This window comes from Schistocerca gregaria, chromosome 1, assembly GCF_023897955.1.
Source record: "Schistocerca gregaria isolate iqSchGreg1 chromosome 1, iqSchGreg1.2, whole genome shotgun sequence".
Taxonomy (NCBI): domain Eukaryota; kingdom Metazoa; phylum Arthropoda; class Insecta; order Orthoptera; family Acrididae; genus Schistocerca; species Schistocerca gregaria.
Window position 1 is genome coordinate 998,598,717 of NC_064920.1, and position 22,026 is coordinate 998,620,742.

At 41.8% G+C, this 22,026-nt stretch overlaps 1 protein-coding gene across 2 annotated transcripts in view; it reads left to right on the forward strand.

Moving 5' to 3' along the window:
* The window catches only part of LOC126312349 (phospholipase B1, membrane-associated-like), a 226,390-nt gene extending 211,820 nt beyond the window's left edge, over positions 1-14,570 (forward strand). For both annotated transcript variants that reach the window (XM_049992240.1, XM_049992241.1), the window contains one exon: positions 14,083-14,570. In XM_049992240.1, the coding sequence (XP_049848197.1) occupies positions 14,083-14,246 (164 nt within the window). In that variant the 3' untranslated portion in view covers positions 14,247-14,570. The remainder of the gene's footprint in view (positions 1-14,082) is intronic.
* Positions 14,571-22,026: the final 7,456 nt, after the last annotated feature.

Here is a 22,026-nt window from a genome sequence, read left to right on the forward strand (position 1 = left end):
CTGACGATCCAGAAACCGACACTGACAATTGGCAGATTTAATTTAACGCGTTCCATTTGCTTCATAATAGTGTCTTATACAATGAAGTGATCCTGTTAAAACGACTATTCTCGTCTCTCTTTAGTAGCTGTTCATTCCGTTCTAGTGCTTACTCATTTTTCTCATCAAAACTGATAAGAATAATCACGTAAGTTTTGCAACGTACCGAGCACCTCTAATATTTAAAGTTTTCAGCTACTGACTGTACACAAAGAAGCAATTTATTTACGAACCAGCTCATATTCGTAATAGTTAGTTTACCTATTTTCTGTAATACTTTACTAATAACACCTTTTTATCAAGAGGAACGACTTGCGTTTGTTGAGACTGTTTAGTAGAGCATAGAGAAATTTGTCAGAAAGTATACTAAGTTTGAAGGCCAAGACAGCCAGTACAGAACAGTCCACCTCAGTCCCGATGTAAATATAGCCTTAGCTGGAAACTACTCTTTATGGCAACTTCAAAACCAATTACTATTATCATTATTCCTATTATTATATGTAAGTATACAAATGTAGGCGAACAAGTCAAAACAAACGTGGCAGTTACAAACAGCTGTATCTATTTAATACATATTGATGCACCCATAAAAATTATGGACAATGTAAATGTATCTTCAGTTCTTTTTAACAAATGATAAACGTTCTACGTAACTCTCCTTGGTCACATGGACATTTTTCATTAAACCTCTGCACCCACTTCTAAATGTATTGTATGATAGGTGGAGCCGTGTCAAATGTTGTCCTCAAATTTCCGATGCACTGGGGTTGCGGACTCACTGTTACATAATTCCACCACACAAAATGCCTTCTCCGTTGCTCTGGCTGTCATGTTGCTGGTGATCATGTGTATCTTTACGTACAGATGTAAGTGACTCCGTGACTAAGAGTAGAATGCAGTCCCGTGATATTGGACGTTGAGTTTTACCGATCCAATGGTTTCAGGGCTTTTGTAATTTAAAAATGTGCGGGTGCCTGCTGAAAGGTGGAATCCGTATTAAGAAGTGTCATCAGTATGTCACTGTAAATGAGTCCGGAAATACTTAGCTCCATGAAGAAGAATGGACGGTTCAGTTTCTGTACTGACGTCCCACAGAAATAATATGTTAACTGTCTCATCCGCTGCGCGCTTCGCATACAAAATTATCAGTGCGAATAGATCAGTAATAATTGTAATTTGTTACTGGCATACATAACGAAATTAGCCAGCAGTGACCGCTACTGTCTGCAAATGTACAGCTTGTTCCACATTACTGAAGGCTCTCCTCGATGATGAGGTTTATGGAACGTGGCTTTTGAATTAATAAATGAAAAAAAAGTACACACACACAAACCTTAAGTGAGGACTCACTTCACAGCTGTGCAACACGCATAGGGACCCATTAGGACCGAAAAGCCATTATAAACTTGTTCCATACTGTAAAATTCTCTCTCATTTATCTCCTACTATTTGCTCAATTTATAGTTTCGGTTTCTGGAACTACTTTATGAAATCGTCTACCATTTGTCTACAACCTGTACTCGTACAGCCATTATGTATATTCCCGTGAAGTCGAAACACTTTAAATGAAAGCCGCTTTCCCTGTGTCGTGCCTATGTTACTCCGAAATATTATGCAATTTTTATGCATGCTTGTCCGAAGGAACGTTGCATCGTAAATCGGAATAACTCAGGTACTTCAATATTGTAAAAGGACTATGCTGCACGGAAATATAATGGATGTACGATTACAGGTTGTACGCAAATGGTTCACCACAAACGGAAGTTTGGGTCCGGCAACGTGTCGTTCCGGCAAAAATTTTCATCGTCGTCATTCCATTATGCAAGTGATAGGTCTTCACCTTTGCAACTGCGAACACATTTCATTTATATTTAGTTTTGGTGTAAATGGCGAGAAAACATTTTAAACCAATCCTATACATTTCGTAAGGCTTACAATTCGAAACACACACATCAAAAAACGTTTTGCATCATTCGGATCCCAGACCTCCTGAAGATAAACGTTGACTGTGGATATTGTATCACACAGTCCCTTTGGCTGTTCAGAGATGTCACTAAACCCGCCCAAGGATGTAAACAACCATGAATGAGCAGCGCCAATTAGACGGAGGGGGTCCGATTTCCGATCAGTTAAAGTCATTCCACCCCGGCTCGTCTGTAGTTCGTCCATGCCTAGACGGTCAATACCGGGGTTTCGATCACGTCCACATTGTTACTTTGTGTCAGGAAGTGCTCTCAACAAGGGAAGTGTCCAGGCTTCTCGGAGTGAATCAAAGCGATGTTGTTCGAACATGAAGGAGATACCGCGAGACAGTATCTGCCGCTCAGGCTGACCAAGGGCTACTACTGCTGTGGATGACCACTACCTACAGATTATGGATCAGAGGAACCCTGACAGCAAGGCCACCATGTTGAGTAATGCTTTTCTTGCAGCAACAGGACGTGGTGTTACGACTCAAACTGTGCGCAATAGGCTGCATCATGCGCAACTTCACTCTCAGTGTCCATGGCGAGATCCACCATTGCAACCACGACACCATGCAGTGCAGTACAGATTGGCCCAACAACACGCCGAATGGACCGCTGAGGATTGGCATCACATTCTCTTCACCTTTGAGTATCGCATATGCCTTCAAGCAGACAATTGTCGGAGACGTGTTTGGAGGCAACCCGGTTAGGCTGACCGCCTTAGACTCACTGTCTAGCGAGTGCAGCAAGTTGGATGGTCCCTGCTGCTTAGGGATGGAATTTTGTGGGACTGACGTACGCCGCTGGTGGTCATGGAAGGCGTCGTAACGGCTGTACGATACGTGACTATCATCCTCCGACTGATAGTACAACCATATAGGCAGCATATTGGCGAGTCATTCGTCTTCATGGACGGCAATTCACGCCCTCATCGTGCACATCTTGTGAATGGCTTTCTGCAGGATAACGACATCGCTCGACTAGAGTGGCCAGCATGTTCTCCAGACATGAACCCTGTCGAATGTGCTTGCGATGGATTGAAAAGGGCTGTTTATGGACGACGTGACCCACTAACCACTTAGAGGGATCTACGGCGAATCGCTGTTGAGGAGTGGGATAATCTGGACCAACAGTGCCTTGATGAACTTGTGGGCGATTTGCCACGACGAATGCTAGCATGCGTCAACGCAAGAGGACGTGCTACTGGGTATTAGAGGTGTCGGCGTGTACACCAATCGGGACCACCATCTCTGAAGGTCTTGCTATATGGTTGTACAACATGCAATGTGTGGTTTTGATGTGCAATAAAAAGGGGAGAAATGTTGTTTATGTTGATCTCCATTCCAACTTTCTGTACAGGTTCCGGAACTCACGGAACTCGGTGATGTAAATTTTTTTTGTTGTGTCGGGTAGTATGGGCCATTTAACAAAACATAGGTTTTGCTGTAGAAAAGTCTGTTTTGTAGTTCACGAAGAAATTAATCAGTTTTATATCAAAATTACAAGATGATGAAAAAGAACAGTCGGTTAAAAAACCTAAAGCAATGCTTCAAACTTGTGGACTAAGTATTGCTGCAAGACAGTTCAGAGTGCTTCTTCTTAAAGTTTCGAAAGAAGTCTTAACCAGACAGTTTGTTATGTCTATTAAATCTGTGAACTAGCGTTAAATTTTCTACGAAATCTTAAGTGGACTTTCGAAACTGTAGCTTAGCTAGTGGCATTAATGTGCAATCTCTCCCAAGTGTACTACCAGCTTTGTTCGTAGTTTTATTCAAATGTCGATTGGTAAAAACCCGTCTGAGGTATCACAGCTGTGTAGTGCCTCTTTACAAAAGATTTTAATCAACTTTGCAGTTAAGTTTGAGGAACAGTAAAACGATCGGCACTAGCAGTTTAACACAGTGCAGAATTCGGCGAGATAACTGTGGAGAAGTCTTCTACTATATTATTTTCCAGTACAACCGGCTGCTCAGAACCGAGGACTGACTCAAGGTGTCCTCACATCCCCACTTTGGCGTGTTATTGTGCAGCCAGAGAACGTACTGGAGAATTGGCAGCTGTCACTGACTGCTGCTCTGTGTTACAACCAAAACTGTTTGAAAAGGGATCTTCTAGTACAGAGACCAGTATTTCTTCTTTTCCGCTAATTTATTTTGATTCATATATCATGGCGGCTTTCTTCAGAGTCAACAACAGTCGTTCTGCCATGTAAAACTGGATGTAATTTGATTAGTATTCTTTGTCCACAGAGGAATGGTGATCACCTATTATGATTAATTAGTATAGCAGTGTGAGGGATGACCTTTTTGGAGCTGAGGATAGATGTATTACAAGTATACTGCATCCATATTTACTTTGTGCTGTAAACTGTCGCTGCAATCCGCGTGCTAGTGTGTATAAAGTGTCATTTTGTGCTCGTCGTTAATTCTGTATGACGTAGCAATAGAAGAGAGAATGTGAGCTGTATTTCGACATGTTCTGCGATGGCTATAAAAAAGTCTGAAACCTCCGCCAAACCGAAGAAACGACCTAATTTACTGTCAACAGTCTCACAGCCATACACAACTTAGACTTAGTACCTGCGAAGGCGTTCGCGTTCCAGTCCTCAAAGCTAAATCTACTGTCAGTAAAATCACAGCAAAAGGTCTCTAGAAACACGTAGGAATTTTGTAACGAATAAAGCGACTGTATCGGTAGACTCCAGGAGGAGATAGACGCCCAACAAGGGCGCAGACACAGAGGAATGCAAAAACTTGACTAGTAAAAAAAAAATAATAATAAAAAGAGGAAGACGATTTAAGAATTAACCATGAGGGGCACGTGTTCCCTTCTACCGTATGTGATAAGCTTTTCCCTCTACACGAGACTAAAACCTCACGCTGTAAAAAGCACTCAAAAAAAGACTACTTCCGAACAGTGGTTATTTGGGTTGTGTGACATCAGTGAACTTGTTTCTTACAGCTGTCCACGTTCAACAATGGAGATTTGCTGCTGTTTCTCTGCATTAACGTAGGACGTCAGAGGTCGGCTACCGGATCTAATAACATGCTATTGAACCGAAAGTATCCTATTTTTTTTCAGGCTTTTGACAACTGGGGACTTGGATCAAACTGTTTAAGCTAGACTGCTTCGAAACATTTGGCATAATAATAAGTTAGATGGAAATAAGTATTACGTGTAACCTTACGTTTTTCTCTCAGAAAATTGTTAAATTAGAGCTCTGTATCTGATTTTTAAAAGTATGCAGCAGGTTTTGGTGCCAAGCAGAATAAAAATATCGATGCATCAGAGTTAGTTAACGAAATAGCAACTTTCGAATTCCAGTAGAAATAGTCGATGAAGAGTACTGACAGATTAGCATTTGGTTATTTTGAACCACTTTATTTTCCTTAGTATGGGTTACGAGACGCTTATCTGAACACTCAAATAACTTTCAGGATGTTTATAATTTCAGTACACCTTCAGCAAATAAGAGAAGATAAAAAGCTGCTTAAGTTCGAGTATAGATGAAACAGGCTTAAATTCAGCTATCTTTTCGATAGAATACGATACAAATGTTAAATCTGTCTTCAGTGATATTATTATTATAGACATTGGTGCACTGAAAGCAAGGAAATGGAAAGTAAAATTATAAAAAGAATAGAATTATTGGAAAGGAATTTGTTCTAAACACTTAAATGTAGCCCTTTTTCTTTTATTTCTTAGTAGATGTACCCGACTACGATTTGCTGTCGCTCAGTATGGTTAAATGGAAAAGAAAGAAAAGAGAAAGCACACGTTTCTAAAATGTATGTGAACTGGATATACATTCTAACCTGAACTGGATATACATTCTAACCTCCTTCTCTACCCTGCCTGGCCCACTCCCTCTCCCCCTTTCCTTTTGTGAGAGACGTGTAGGTGCTATTCTGTCATTCTGCGCAACGGCTTAATCTGAGATGTACCCTTTACCCTGTGCCACCTGCAAGATGCAATTTCCACCTCCACACTACTACAGAAGTCAGACAGACGCTCCTTAAGTTCTGAAGAGAAATGCCTGAAAAACTTTCAGCAATAAATATCTTCTGGAGTCGTCTGCTGCAAGGAAATGACACAAAAATTCACAAAACTTCTTATGTAACTAGTGGTATGCTTGGGTACTGGAGTAGTGCCAGTTAGCGTAAGAAAAACATGAAACTAACGAAAATTATAATTTTTTTGCAAAAATTCTGAGAAATCACAATGGCACTTTTAGTTATCAACCGAACAAATTATTTCTGGGTTCTTTTCGGAAGGTGAAGTTACCTCTTAAAGATAGGATTCGCTAATGAAATTTCTATACAAAGTTTAAGGTTGTTATTGACTTGGCAGAATGGCTGAGAGCCGCTCCTACTCAACTTGAATAATTACCCATTAGAATGTTGCTAGGTATGGTCGAGGCTGTCGCGTGTGAAATGCAGTGAAGTGTACTGTTGTGGAGGAAATATGGGGCTCGCAAGAGCTGTAGTGCACAATATCGTAAGCTGCGGTGACTGCTGTCTGCCAATCAAAATCTCCCTACGCCTTGCTGAAGTTAAGGACTCCTATTCGCCCCTAGTCTAACTATTGGCATGGAACATTGGTCAGATAACCATTCCACCGCGATGCCACTCACAAATTTGCTCACAGGCGTTTAACTGTAACTCTGTCCGTTCACACTGCACGATAAGTGTGGCGGCCAACACAGTGAACCACACTTAATCACAAGGACTCAGTATAGAGTCGCACTCCGATTCACTCTCGACAGAGGTGCTCTCGTAGTGAAGTACTGAGGGGACCACGACATCTTACACTTTGTTCATCTCCTCCTCCTTCCCACACTTATTGTCCATCACCTCCTCGCTCTTTCTCTGTCCGTCTTCTCCCCCCCTTTCCCTCCATTTCTTCCTGACCCCTCTCTGTGTCCGTCTCCCTGTTTACTATGTCCTTTTCCTTCCACCCTTCTGTGCATCTCAACCCTCCTCTCTCTGATCTTGTACCTTGCTAACCGTTACTGGAAATTCAGATTCTTTAGTAGGATTCTAATTATAAACCAATAAGACATAAATACAAATTTTCTTTTTGCTAACAACGATTCACTGCTTTGTACTTTAAATGTGTTTTTAATCATTAAAAAGTGTATAATCCATATGTGTCTGAACATTCATTAGAGTAACGTATACAAGTTTGAAGTACAACGGAAAGGCAAATTTTGGATTTTTGGTAACAATGGTTCCATTTATATATAAATGTAATGCACATATATTACTTATGTAGGTACTTAAAAGCACACACGCATTATAATTCAACGTTGTGTCAAAATTTCAAAGTAATCGGTCGAGAACTTTCGGAGATTAACGATTCTGAACAAACCAACATTTATAAAATTTCCACTTTTTTTACATTTATCTTACTTATACAGCAGATGGCGTTCCATTAGGTATATGAAAACACGTAAGTATGCGAATTCAAAGGTACCTAATCGCAATCTCTGGAAGTTTCTGACCGAATGTTTGGAAATTTTGACTCATCCTTATATTGGAATGTGTATGTGTTTACGTAAACCTAACTTTTTAAATATGTATAATATATATCTTTTATGTATTTAATAATAGGGAAATATTGTTACAAAAAATCTCAAAAAGGTATATTTGGTATACACGTTGTTCAGAAATTGTCATTGCAAACTTATAGTACTTGTAGGGGGGAGTAAGTATATAGTATTTTAATAAGTCCTATGCGTAAGTATATAGTATTTTGAACGGGTACATATGTATGGAAACGTAGCCTTTCGTTTTTACGACAGTTTCAGTTCAGATGTTTAACTAATGTACTTCTGCTTGAGAACTGCATTAAGCGTGACGTAGTAGAATTATTAGGTAACAGTTCGAAAGAAAACATGACGAAACATCCCTTTATCACTGAAGCACATTTGTTTGTATTAACAGGTAAACGTCACGTGTTTACATTATTGTAAAATAAAAAAGAATCTAGCGTGCTGTTCTTGCAGAACAGTATTGATTCATTACAACAGTGGGTCATTGTGGTGACCACCAGCGTCATTTCAGACATTGTACCTACGAAGCATGTTCTGGTACACACTCTCCGTCCGCCTCATGTCTCTTCAGATTCTAGTGCAGCGGCCAGAACTCTCACTCTCAGATCTTCTTCTGTCTCTACAGAGATCCCGTAATTTAAACTTCGAATATGACTGCACAAGAAGTAGACCATAGGAGTTAAATCCCACGATCGTGGCGGCCACGCAGTTGGACCATGTCGACCTATCCGTTTTCCACTACATCGTCTGTTGAGATGTCTCCGAACCGCACGTGACGAGTGAGATGGTGCCCCGTCATGCTGAAACTATATTTCCTGACGGAGGTTCAGTGGCAAAGCTTCCAAGAACTGGTAATCGTGTCTACCCTGTTGCATACCAGAACAAACAACACTGACACCTTTCTGTTTCTCTCAGCAGAGATGGACGCGTTACACATCTGAACTGAAACAGTCGTAGAACGGAAACGGCACGTTTAAGGGTACGGGTTCCTATTCAAAATATTATGTACTAACTCCCTTCTGCAAATGCAAAAGTCTGTAACGGGAATTTTCGAACTCCCTGTGCACCACATATTAAATAATATATACGTAAAATCATACCTGTAACAATGTGCAAAATTGTGTCAAAATTTCAACGCAGTCAATGAAGAACTTTGGAAGGTATACGATTCTGAACACACTGACATTTACATTTTTATCTATATAGATTAATAATTCATACAGTGCTAATAATTTAATAACAGCAAATAAAATCTGTTCTATAATACAAATCACGATAAAATCAATGTAAGGTACCTGCCACAAACAATTAGACAGATTTTGTTTTAATTCTTCTAGAAAATATGTACAATTTGAAATTTACATTCACGTTCAGAAAAAGTAGAACACCTTGAAAGACTAGAGATAGGACAAATGATATTCAAACAAATGTGCTTTTGTATGTGCTGCAGAAATGATTAGCATTTCAGTCACCTCGGTTCAGAAACTGTCCTGCTGTCTAACAGGCACAGGCCCTCCATGAGTCCTGATAACTTGTTCCCTGCGTGATGGAATCGACGCGTATTAGGCACGAATGGCGTCCTGTGGTGTTACCATCCATTCTGCATTCGCCTGGTTTCAAAGTTCATGTGTGGTGGTTGGCACTGGGTCGCAGTGCTGCACCCAGAGTTTCACCATATCCAGTTTTGATTGGTAACAAGACTGGTGATCTGGCGTGCCAGGCTGACATCCTGTGACACCAAGAAGGCATATGTTCGTGCAGCAACATGTGCTCATCTACATCTATACTCTACAAATCACATTTAAATGCCTGGCAGAGGGTTCATCGAACCACCTTCACAATCCTCTATTATTCCAATCTCGTATAGCGCACAGAAAGAAAGAACACTTATATCTTTCCGTACGAGCTCTGGTTTCCATTATTTTATCGTGCTGATCGTTTCTACGTATGAACGTCGGTGTCAACAAAATATTTTCGCATTCCGAGGAGAAACTTCGTGATTGGAATTTCGTAAGAAGATTCCGTCGCAACGAATAACGCCGTTCTTTTAATGATGCCCATGCCAAATCCTGTATCATTTCTGTGACTCTCTCTCCCATATTTCGGGATAATACAAAACGTGCTGCCTTTCTTTGAACTTTTTCGATGTACACCGCCAGTCCTATCTGGTTAGGATCCCACACCGTGCAGCAGTATTCTAAAAGAGGACCGACAAGTGTAGTGTAGGCAATCTTCTTAGTGGATGTCTTAGATTTTCCAAGTGTCCTGCCAATGAAACGTAGTCTTTGGCTAGCCTTCTCCACAACATTTTCTATGTGTTCCTTTCAATTTAAGTTGTTCGTAACTGTAATACCTAGGTATTTGTTGAATTTACAGCTTTTAGATTAGACTGATTTATAGTGTAACCGAAGTTTAACGAGTTCTTTTTAGCACTCATGTGGATGACCTCTCACGTTTCGTTAGTTAGGGTCTACTAGCAATTTTGCTTTTGCATTGTCTTGCTGAAAAATGACGTCTGAGGTGTTGTGCAGAAAGGGTATGACTTTGTGCCGCAGGATGTCATTCACACAGATCACGGAAGTCACAGTGTACCGGAAATGCACCAACTCTTCAAAAATGGTTCAAATTTCTATGAGCACTATGGGACTTAACTTCTGAGGTCATCAGTCCCCTAGAACTTAGAACTACTTAAACCTGACAAACTAAGGACATCACACACATCCATGCCCGAGGCAGGATTCGAACTTGCGACCGTAGCGGCAGCGCGGTTCCAGACTGTAGCGCCTAGAACCGCACGCTACTCCGGCCGGCCACACCAACTGTGATTTGTGATTGTACCCACTAGCACTCTTCACTATAAAGACCTGAGTTGGCATTTTTTGTCTTGTGAAAATTCAGTGACTGCTGTGCCTCTTCCTGGTCTGGGGGCGACCAAAATACGGCCATCAATTTCAAACAAACAGAATCTGAATTTGTCCGAAAAGACTAACTGACACAATTCATGTTCCTAGTGACGTCGTTCCATACACCATTGCCGTTTAGCACGTTTCTGCACTTTCGTCAAAGGCAGGCGGACAAGTGTACGACGCTCGCGTAACCCGTATCGTAATAAACGGCGAAGGACTGTCACCCCTGATAGTGAATGATGTGTTCCACTGTTGCGGCAGAGCCGAGGAGGACGCACATCTGTCCTGCAATGCCATTTGGATGAGGCGTCGATTTTCTCGGCGATGGTCTGGGTGGTGTGACGTCACCCATCTCGTCATGTTCTACGCACACATCCGTTGCACCGTTGAAACGCTTCGTCCCACACGAAAAGCATTTTCCCGGATATATGCATCACAGTTTTTCATGCCAATAATGCGCCCTCGTTCACACTCGTTATTCACGCATACTTCCGCTAGGTATCCTGCACGTCTGTTCAAGTCACACTGATCCATTATCTTAGGTTTATTGTGACAACAAGAACCGTAGCCACATTTTACCGGTAGGTGGTTTTACGCGGCGACATAGATACTGACCGTGAACTCACCGGCCGACGTTGTTAAAATGCTAATCATTTGTGCAGAACATACTAATGAACATGTCCTGTGAACGTGAACTTCCTCTCTCTAGTTGTTCAAGGTGTTCTGTTTTTTTCTGAACATGAATGTATTTACTCTAATAATACATTTAACTTTATGTCTGTAATATTTTCCATCCCTTGTAGCTTTAGTACGAGGGTAATACCAAAAGTAAGGTCTCGTATTGTTTTATAAGTACATTGACCTGTTTATTTCTAGAATGGTTTGCATCAGTTTACAGCTTGAACGTTTAGCTGTTTTTCAACATTATCACCATTTCTGTCGAAGCATTTTTGTAGACGCTGCTGCAGTTTTTGTATGCCCATGTCATACCAGCTCGCCACCATGCTGTACGGAAATTTATGAACCTCTTCTTTCACCTCGTCGTCGGAGCTGAATCACTAGGACCACAATTAACGCTGACAGGTACCGTGGGACTCAGAAAAAACTGAAACGGGCAATTCAGAACCGGAGAAGAGGAATGTTGAGCAAGGGCTTACACATTCTCAAAGACAACGCTCGCCCACACATCGCTCGGCAAAAGCGTTGCTCTCCTGCAACAGTTTCAGTGGAACATAATCACCGAGCCGGCCGGAGTGGCCGAGCGGTTCTAAGCGCTGCAGTCTGGGACCGCGCGACCACTACGGTTGCAGGTTCGAATCCTACCTGGGGCATGGATGTGTGTAATGTCCTTAGATTAGTTAGGTTTAAGTAGTTCTAAATTCTAGGGGACTGATGACCTCAGAAGTTAAGTCCCATGGTGCTCAGAACCATTTGAGCCATAATCACCGACCCACCGTATGGCCCTGCATTAGCGCCCAATGAGTATCACCTGTTCCCTTGGTTTACAAATGTTCAAGTGTGTGTGGAATCTTATGGGATTTAACTGCTAAGGTCATCAGACCATAAGCTTACACACTACTTAACCTAACTGAACGTAAGGACAAACACACACACCCATGCCCGAGGGAGGAGTCGAACCTCCGCCGGGATCAGCCGCACAGTTCCCTAGGTTAAAAGAACATATGGCAGCTAAGCGTTTCAGCTCCGACGACGAGGTGAAAGAAGAGGTTCATAACATTCTGAATAGCATGGTTGGCGAGCTGATATGACATGAGCATACAAAAACTGCCGCATCGTCTACAAAAACGTTCAAGCTGTAAACAACTGTAGAAATAAGCAGGTCTATGTACTTATAAAACAATAGGAGACCGTACTTTCGGGCTCTTGTTGTTGTTGTGGTCTTCAGTCCTGAGACTGGTTTGATGCAGCTCTCCATGCTACTCTATCCTGTGCAAGCTTCTTCATCTCCCAGTACCTACTGCAGCATACATCCTTCTGAATCTGCTTAGTGTATTCATCTCTTGGTCTCCGATTTTTGCCCTCCACGCTCCCCGCCAGTACTAAATTGGTGATCCTTTGATGCCTCAGAACATGTCCTACCCACCGATCCCTTCTTCTAGTCAAGTTGCGCAACAAACTCCTATTCTCCCCAATTCTATTCAATACCTCCTCATTAGTTATGTGATCTACCCATCTAATCTTCAGTATTCTTCTGTAGCACCACATGTCGAAAGCTTCTATTCTCCTCCCGCCTAAACTATTTATCGCCCATGTTTCACTTCCATACGTGGCTACACTCCTCACAAATACTTTCAGAAACGACTTCCTGGCACTTAAGTCAAAACTCGATGTTAACAAATTTCTCTTCCTCAGAAACGCTTTCCTTGCCATTGCCAGTCTACAATCGATATCCTCTCTACTTTGGCCATCATCAGTTATTTTGCTCCCCGAATAGCATAACTACTTTAAGTTTCTTATTTCCTAATCTAATTCCCTCAGCATCACGAGAATTACTTCGACTACATTCCATTATCCTCGTTTTGCTTTTGTTGATGTTGATCTTATACCCTCCTTTCAAGACACTGTGCATTCCGTTCAACTGCTCTTGCAAGTCCTTTGCTGTCTCTGACAGAATTACACTGTCATCGGCAAACCTCAAAGTTTTTATTGCATCTTCATGGATTTTAATGCCCACTCCAAACTTTTCTTTTGTTTCCTTTACTGCTTGCTCAATATACAGATTGAATAGCATCGGGGAGAGGCTACAACCCTGTCTCACTCCCTTCCCAACCACCACTCTCATGTCCCTCGACTCTTTTAACTGCCATCTGGTTTCTGTACAAGCTGTAAATAGCCTTTCGCTCCCTGTTTTTTTACCCCTGCCACCTTGAGAATTTGAAAGAGAGTATTCCAGTCAATATTGTCAAAAGCTTTCTCTAAGTCTTCAAATGCTAGAAACGTAGATTTGCTTTTCCTTAATCTTTCTTCTAAGATAAGTTGTAAGGTCAGTATTGCCTCACGTGTTCCAACATTTCTACGGAATCCAGACTGATCTTCCCCGAGGTCAGCTTCTACCAGTTTTTCCATTCGTCTGTAATTAATTCGCGTTAGTATTTTGCAGCTGTAATTTTGACATCTGTCAACACCTGCTTTCTTTGTGATTGGAATTATAACATTCTTCTTGAAGTCTGAGGGAATTTCGCCTGTCTCATACATCTTGCTCACCAGATGGTAGAGTTTGTCAGTACTGGCTCTCCCAATCTTTGGGATTACCCTCATAATATTTTTCAATAACTCTTTATTTTAATGAAGCCTATCGTACAAATTAGAAAATTTTCTCTGACTGTATAGAAGACATTGGAGAAAGGTACTTTTTCTGTGGGAGGGACGGAGGGGAGGGGGGATGGAACTTTGAAAGTTCTGCCGAGGGTGCAGGATCACTGCGTGGCCTATGGTCACGTGTGAGCAACGGACGATGCGGCGCGCGCCTCCTGTCCTGGCGACAACAGGAAGAGCACGCCCGGCTGTCGCCGCTGTACTCCCGGACGTGCGGCGCATGCGCAGTGTGACCCCCATTCGGCCATGGCTGACCCGCCGCTGTGCTGTTGTGTCGCAGGTGCCAACATGCTGTGGAACAACATGCTGGAGCCCGTGGGCAACAAGTCGGTGCGCGGCCTGCGGCGCGTCTTCGAGGACTTCCGCTGCCCCACCGAGGACGCGCCCTTCATCTTCACCGCCAACAACTCCAGGACCTTCCAGCGTACGGGCCGACAGTGGTAGCATCCGTCTCCGCAGACAGGAAGTGCCCTTCGGAGCCAGTTGTAGAACTTCGAATGCATTTCTGATTGGGAAGGAAGGCCGCTTGGCTGTGCCATTACCGACATATGCTCGGCTTCCTTTTTACTTTTATTCCTTTGTTTCCGTAGCCTCCGACACTCACTCAGGCCTGCTTTGGGCTGCACAGTTAATGTAAATGTACGATACTGTGGCTGTTCTTGCAAGTTGTTCTCCCACCCGATCTCGTAATTGCGCAACTTTTCTAATTCCAACCACTGCTGTAAACATGTAAAAATTAACAAATGTAAATAACATTATTTAAAGATATGTCGTGGTGTGCCTCTTATTTATTGCGTGTGCAATAATTATGCGTCTTTCAGTGATTTCATGTACTAGTACACGATTGTGATAACCTTGTGGTGACTACCATAGGGGCAGTTTCCCAGTGAACATAATTTACCTTTTCTTTTCCTTTAATTACGAATATTAGTATACCCTTGAATGATTAATACGATGAATTTTGAAGCGTACATTTAAGTAAGCTTTCATCACTATCGAACAGCCTACATAAATAAACACAGTCTAAGCTATAGGTCTAGTATGAAATCGCGAGAACATATTTGCTCGTGGAAGTGTTCGAAGCTCGATTTCCATGGAGTTATAACGAATGAACATATAGTTACAAGTTAGAAACAAAAGAGTGAAGACAAAGACGTAAAAACAAACACAGTAATAATACTAAAACTGTTTGATTTGGCTTTAAAGTCGTGCTTTTTACACTAATATACACACTCTTCTTGAGCCAATACAGTATTTGTGTAGCTAAATCTAGCAGACAGGCAAGATAATACACGGAAATCATATATTTTTTGTAGCTAAGAAATATTATTCATACAAGAAGTAGCTATCATGAGACGACGACGTCGTACCTTTCGTATAATTTTAAGAGACATAGCGGAATCACTTTCCAATTCCCGTACCGACGAAGTACAGTGCTGATTCCGAATTGACATAATAATGTCTTTTTCATTTCAAACAATTAACAGAAAACGTACAGATTGTTATATGGCAACTGATGTGGTCTTGGTAGGTCTTCATGAAGATTTTGACTGTGTTTTATTACTGTGTTCCTGTCAGGAAGGTAATAGACGGCAAATCATCGAGTAAAACTGAAGTAATATCAGGTGTTCCGCAGGGAAGCGTCCTGGGACCTCTGCTGTTCCTGATCTATATAAATGACCTGGGTGACAATCTGAGCAGTTCTCTTAGGTTGTTCGCAGATGATGCTGTAATTTACCGTCTAGTAAGGTCATCCGAAGACCGCTATCAGTTGCAAAGCGATTTAGAAAAGATTGCTGTATGGTGTGTCAGGTGGCAGTTGACGCTAAATAACGAAGTGTGAGGTGATCCACATGAGCTCCAAAAGAAATCCGTTAGAATTCGATTACTCAATAAATAGTACAATTCTCAAGGCTGTCAATTCAACTAAGTACCTGGGTGTTAAAATTACGAACAATTTCAGTTAGAAAGACCACATAGATAATACTGTGGGGAGGGCGAGTCAAAGGTTGCGTTTCATTGGCAGGACACTTAGAAGATGCAACAAGTCCACTACAGAGACAGCTTACACTACACTCGTTCGTCCTCTGTTAGAATATTGCTGCGCGATGTAGGATCCTTACCAGGTGGGATTGACGGAGGACATCGAAAGGGTGCAAAAAAGGGCAGCTCGTTTTGTATTATCACGTAATAGGGGAGAGAGTGTGGCAGATATGATACGCAAATTGGGATGGAAGTCACTGAAGCAAAGACGTTTTTCGTCGTGGTGAGATATATTTACGAAATTTCAGTCACCAACTTTCCCTTCCGAATGCGAAAATATTTTGTTGAGCCCAACAGACATAGATAGGAATGATCGTGAGAAAAAAAAGAGAAATCAGAGCTCGAACAGAAAGGTTTAGGTGTTCGTTTTTCCCACGCGCTGTTCGGGAGTGGAATGGTAGAGAGATAGTATGATTGTGGTTCGATGAACCCTCTGCCAAGCACTTAAATGTGAATTGCAGAGTAATCATGTAAATGTAGATGTAGATGTTTCCAGAATTCAGTACCGTACCAGTGGAAAAGGTAGGTGTGACAAAAATAGGAACTTCCTTGTAATTTTGATCACGCTGAGCTCCACAGCTGATTTACTCTAATATTATGATTAGTGAGAAATACCACGGCTGTTCTGATTCATACCTATTTTGTCCTGATCGGTATCGTTCACTAGAACGTCATCGGGTTTCTGAGTTGTGTCAGTATTCTAACGTAAGTTATCTAGTAGTCTCGTGTAACTTTAGAAGCATCAAGTTCTTTGCTCATTCTGATAAATCAAGTAAGTCAGCATTTACGTTCTGGATGGCTGTGTGCAGATTTCTCGGGCTTACTCTTAGGTGTAACTGAAGGTCATAAGCACATAAATGACATTCGCAATGGTAGATAATAGTCGACACATCGTTAACAAATAATGAGAGATGTAACGGGCCAAGAAATGATCCTTGGGGGACTCCTGATATTATATTCTACATGTGTGACCCTTTGTTTCGAGCATTACGCAATGTTGGTGGCATGTAATGTATGAGGGGAACCATTCTACACCACTTGAAGAAAAGTTTTAGCTTTTCTGTTTAGCAGGTATAATTGGAAGTTATGCTGTGAGGGTCCTGTTTAGGGCTGACTGATATATATTTCTCAACATCAAAACGGAAGAATTTTGATATACACCATCCTCAAGAGGATACATATTGATAATGTGACGCAAGGGTTACCGAACGCTGATTTATTCTGGTCCTCGAACGTATCATAACGAGGTGACTAATTTCACATAAATTAAACTGCTAAAGAAATTATTTAATAACCTTTTAAAAATATGTGACCTGGGGAAGAAAGTTAAGTCATGATCACTAAATAGGTATGTGAAAATGGACTAATAATTGCTAGAATAATAGGAAAAATTTATTGAAAGATACTTCAAAAATTTTTTAAGGTAATTTATGAATCTGTGCACAATCTTGGGTTAACTTTAACTGATACCGTTATCAACAGACCTTTAATATCGTTACATTTAAGGTCAACAAACATATTTTGCATTACGCACTGCTGCTCCCAGTCGTGTGCGGTACGAAATAATCGCCGCAACCATTGGAAATGTCGATCTTCACATTAATTCTTGACTGTGACAATGTCGATGCAGGAACGCTCCTCCGGATGCCGCGGGGGCTCTTCTTGTCTGCACTGGAACTCTTGATGCAGGATTTCGACGGAGAATGAAGTGAAGAACAGGTAGGAGTTGACCTTGTAGCCGCGCGAATAAATATTGCTTTTTAATAACTTTTTGTAATACTTTTAATGAACGGTTAAAATACAAATTTTTAACAATGCCGGTACGACGCCTCCAAACATACGTCCGTACACTACCACTTCCCAAAAATAAAAGGATGAAGATACATGAATTAATAAATTGAAGAGCTTATTTCTTACCTTGTTTCATACAGATATTCAACTATGTATCAAAACATTATCCTTGCCAGAAAATAACTCGTTAATTTACCTCTGATGGTGCCTGTAACTCACTCAGTTTACATACAGCTTCTATGCAGGGTGCCCCATTTATTTTGACCACCCTAACTAACTGTCTGTCCAGATGCAAATTATAAAATGTTTCAAGAAAATGTTCTTTATCGTCAGGGGAGCATCAATCAGCAAGATTGCCTTCGTTGTAGCTCTGTTTTTGAAAGATATGAACAGCGGTATGACTTTTTTTAAATGTCACCCTATATTTTTTATTCGGTAATTCATTTCGTCTCCTAAACACCTATTCAAAAATGTATTACAGTGTACCATTAACTGAAACACAGCGTTATTAATTACATAACACAAAATTGACGTTGAGCCCGGGATCACAAACTTGTCCACTTGATGGAGTTGTCAGAAAACAAATGAGAACCAAGCAGTGCGGGCACTCTACCGTACAGTTAAAAAAAAAGTAGCTTCTAGCAACAAAGAAAGGGGTAACTTAAGATACGGACTCAGGCTGTGAGACACTTCATCAATTTCATGTTTTGCCCTCGCTTCCTTGCGGGAAGTTCCCCAGCTCTCTACGCCATGCGACCCTTGGTCACCCTGACTTGGACAATGCAGCCGTTGCTTGCAGCAAACGAAACGTAGTATGGAGAAAAGAAATCCATACCCTCACCCATGAAATTCCCCTGACATGCAGCTACGGTGAGCTCATTCGCCGAATCATACCTTGTATTCCACGACAGAAATGATGTGACCACATGCAAATTATTGTTTGATTTATTTTATTAGTTAACTATCAGTTAACTATTTGCATATTGAATTACGAAAAAGATGGCAAAGTACCTCACGGGCCTTCCAACGAAAGTAGACGGGACAGAAGGGGCTGCCACTGTTCAAAGTATCGAAGTCGATAGTGTCGAAGGCTTTACTGGGTCCACAAAACACGTAAGAGTCGCCTATTTTTGTCCATAGCTTGTTCTTTTTGTATAGAGGAATTATGAATTCCATTTCCCAGGCTATTGGGAAGATGCTGGAGATCGGAGAATGGTTAAAAATGCCCATTATTATGGGCAGTAATGGATCAACGAGGAAATTGATCATTTGTATTGTAATACTATCACATTATACTGCTGCAGAAGGAATTCGCGCAGTTGACTTCCTGTCTGTGTTAAGGATTACCGGCTCTAGAAAAAAAAATGTTTTGTTTGTATCAGCCGCAGATACTTCAGGGGGTTCGACGGTTTGCGTCCTTGAACGATGGTCAAGTAGCGAAGTAGGTGTAGCGAAATACACATTCAGGTCTTCAAAAGAAAGGAGAGGTTCAGCTGCAGATTGAGATTTGCCTGTTCCTGGCCCTCGTAATTTTTTCCACAAAACGGAGAGCCTGTGAAAGTTCTCAGCAAAGAGTGGGCTTATCTTTGTTTTGCATCTCTCATCGACTAACTCTGTTGTGTAGTCTCTTGTAGGAGGCACGATTCTCGGAGGTTGGGTGCCCTTTATATTTCCTGTGTGCTGCGTCTCAGACACTCATAAGGTGGTCGGGTTGATCGGTAAGCCATGGTGCTGGTTTTCTCCTGACTAGTACATTTTTTTTTTATCGAAGCGTGTTTATTGTACAAATTATCCACTCTCCAGTGAAATTAGGTACTCCACAAATTAGTCAAAGTTATTTTCTGTCATTCCCTACCAAGAGACATCATAGGCGTCAGCTGTATGTTCAGATTTAATCAGGCGCTTAAAATCTCTAAAAGTGGCCACTTGAGGTTTGTCCTTTGGACATTGTAACGAATTATTCTTGAGTATTACTTCACGACCAGATAAGACAAATCCAGAAATTCGGTCAGTGCGAATTAGTCTGTTTGGAGACTAGGCTGCGAACATGTGTCTACAGTATGCACCAAGTGCAAACAGTGTGAGATTCGAGCAGAAAAGTACAGTCTTGCATTTTGAAACTGCAGAGCTGTTGCTTATAAAATTTATGGGCACATCTCCAGTTACAATTACATGCTCATACAAAGATTCAAGAGCTGGGAGTGCTGACTGGTGGCTAGAGGGCTCTCCATCGTTGGGTGGATTGTATGTGATACGGGTGTTACGATTACTCAAGGACCCCCCCCCCCCCCCCCCCCCCCCACCGTTGGGAAACGGGGCCAAAATTAGTTATCTTCGAGTTGCAATCTACAATTTCTTTGTTGATTACTTCAACCATTAAAAGTCATTTCCTTATCACTTGTCCAGGAACAAAACCAAATAAGCTAGTAGGCATAAGTGCCTTCTCAAAACAATTTACTTTACAGTTAACGGCCAAACCATTTTACTTAAAACCGACTTTGATAAAACATTTGATAACAAATCAAAATTTTCCAAGTAATGAAATTAAAAACTTTACTTTACCTTTAGTAACCAAGCCAATTTACTTAAAACAGACTTTGATAAAGCATTTAATAAACAAAATTAAAACTTTACAAGGAATGAAACAAAAAAACTCCAATTTGCATACAATTTTGCTACAAAATATGTAGGGAGCCAACTTCTTTTAAACTTTGGCACAACAAGATACTAAATTACAAGGGCTCGCTAACAGGGAGGCAGAACTAGCATTTTCAAAGGAGCCAAGTAGATTAAAACAATCAAAGGAAAGATAAAGTCATTCACCTTTTACAATAAATAACAATTTTAAAGCCACGTAATTTTAAAAACTAACCAATGAAAGGCAAACTTAACCTTTTTAGACAATGGCCAAAAACAATCAGAGTAAAATACAACCATTTAACATTTTAACTAACAACTTTAATACCATGTCCTGCCACCAAAATGTCCTGGGATAGAAATAATTAACCGACCGGGTTAAGGGCGGCCACAATTGTCTCCCGAAGGATGCTCAGGCTAGAAGCGGACTAACAGACGCACAACGCCTCACATTCAGCAACCACATCGACCTCACGCGAGGCCAGGTGAAGAGGAGGAATCAAACCAGGAACCATAACCCTTGCCCAAAAATACACTTCCTCCCAGGCAATACTAATAAGAAGCCAAAACATCACTGTCTATAATTACACCGGCGACAGGGACAGGAAATCCGAAAGCAGGATGCCACAAGGCAGAAAAAATGTAATCTAAAACAATAATCACTGCCCAAAAATACATTTCCTACCGGGCAGTACTAACAAGAAACGGAAAAGATCACTGTCTATAAATACACCAGCGACATGGACAGGAAACCCGAACGCAGGAGGCCACAAGGCAGAAAAGACGCTGGTTGCACAACCAAAATTTTTCATATAACATTTAAACCTTTAACCAACTTAACTTGCAGATTATCAGAGAAACAGCAGGTGAGCTCCGATGCAAAGGTTCCCCACACCCGACCGTGTACACGTTGCCAGCGTACCCAACTGGGCACAGTGTACGCAGCCACGCGCTCTGTCACCGGAGCCCTCGTCTTCTCTGCACCCACGGCGGCGAAAGACCACTCCTCAAGTTAGGCGAGTTACTAGTCCATCATTCCCGCCTCCAGACGGAAAATTTAAAGACATCCGTCGTTGCTCCCACCAAGTAGTGACTCGGAATCACAGCCGTGGCCCCCGGGTGCTCACAGCAAGAGCTTACAGCCTTGTTCCGTCAACTCGACCCACTCGCATCGCACCGCCATGAAAGACCACGCGGCTTTTCGGAACAACAGCCAACTCTCCACCGCCACACCACGCCGCGGTCTCATCGTACGACATTCTCTAATTCCAGATTTTAAAAACCGACCGACCGACTCTTCACCGCTAGGCAACCAACCGTCCCCCCCCCCCCCCCCCCCCCAATGATCTAATTCCCTTACACAAGGCTAACAGGAAGCAACGACTCGAAGATCGATAAGACTAGACACACCGACAGAGGGGAATCTCAGAAGAATCGTACACAGCATAACGATAAATATGAAAGAATCAATTAACGTTGGAATGGAAGGACTCAGAACAATCTTTACAGCGAGATAAAGATTGAGAGCCGGCCGCGGTGGTCTAGCGGTTCTAGGCGCGCAGTCCGGAACCGCGCGACTGCTACGGTCGCAGGATCGAATCCTGCCTCGGGCATGGATGTGTGTGATGTCCTTAGGTTAGTTAGGTTTAAGTAGTTCTAAGTTCTAGGGGACTGATGACCACAGATGTTAAGTCCCATAGTGCTCAGAACCAATTGAACCATATAGGTTGAGAGCCGACACATGGCTCAGTAT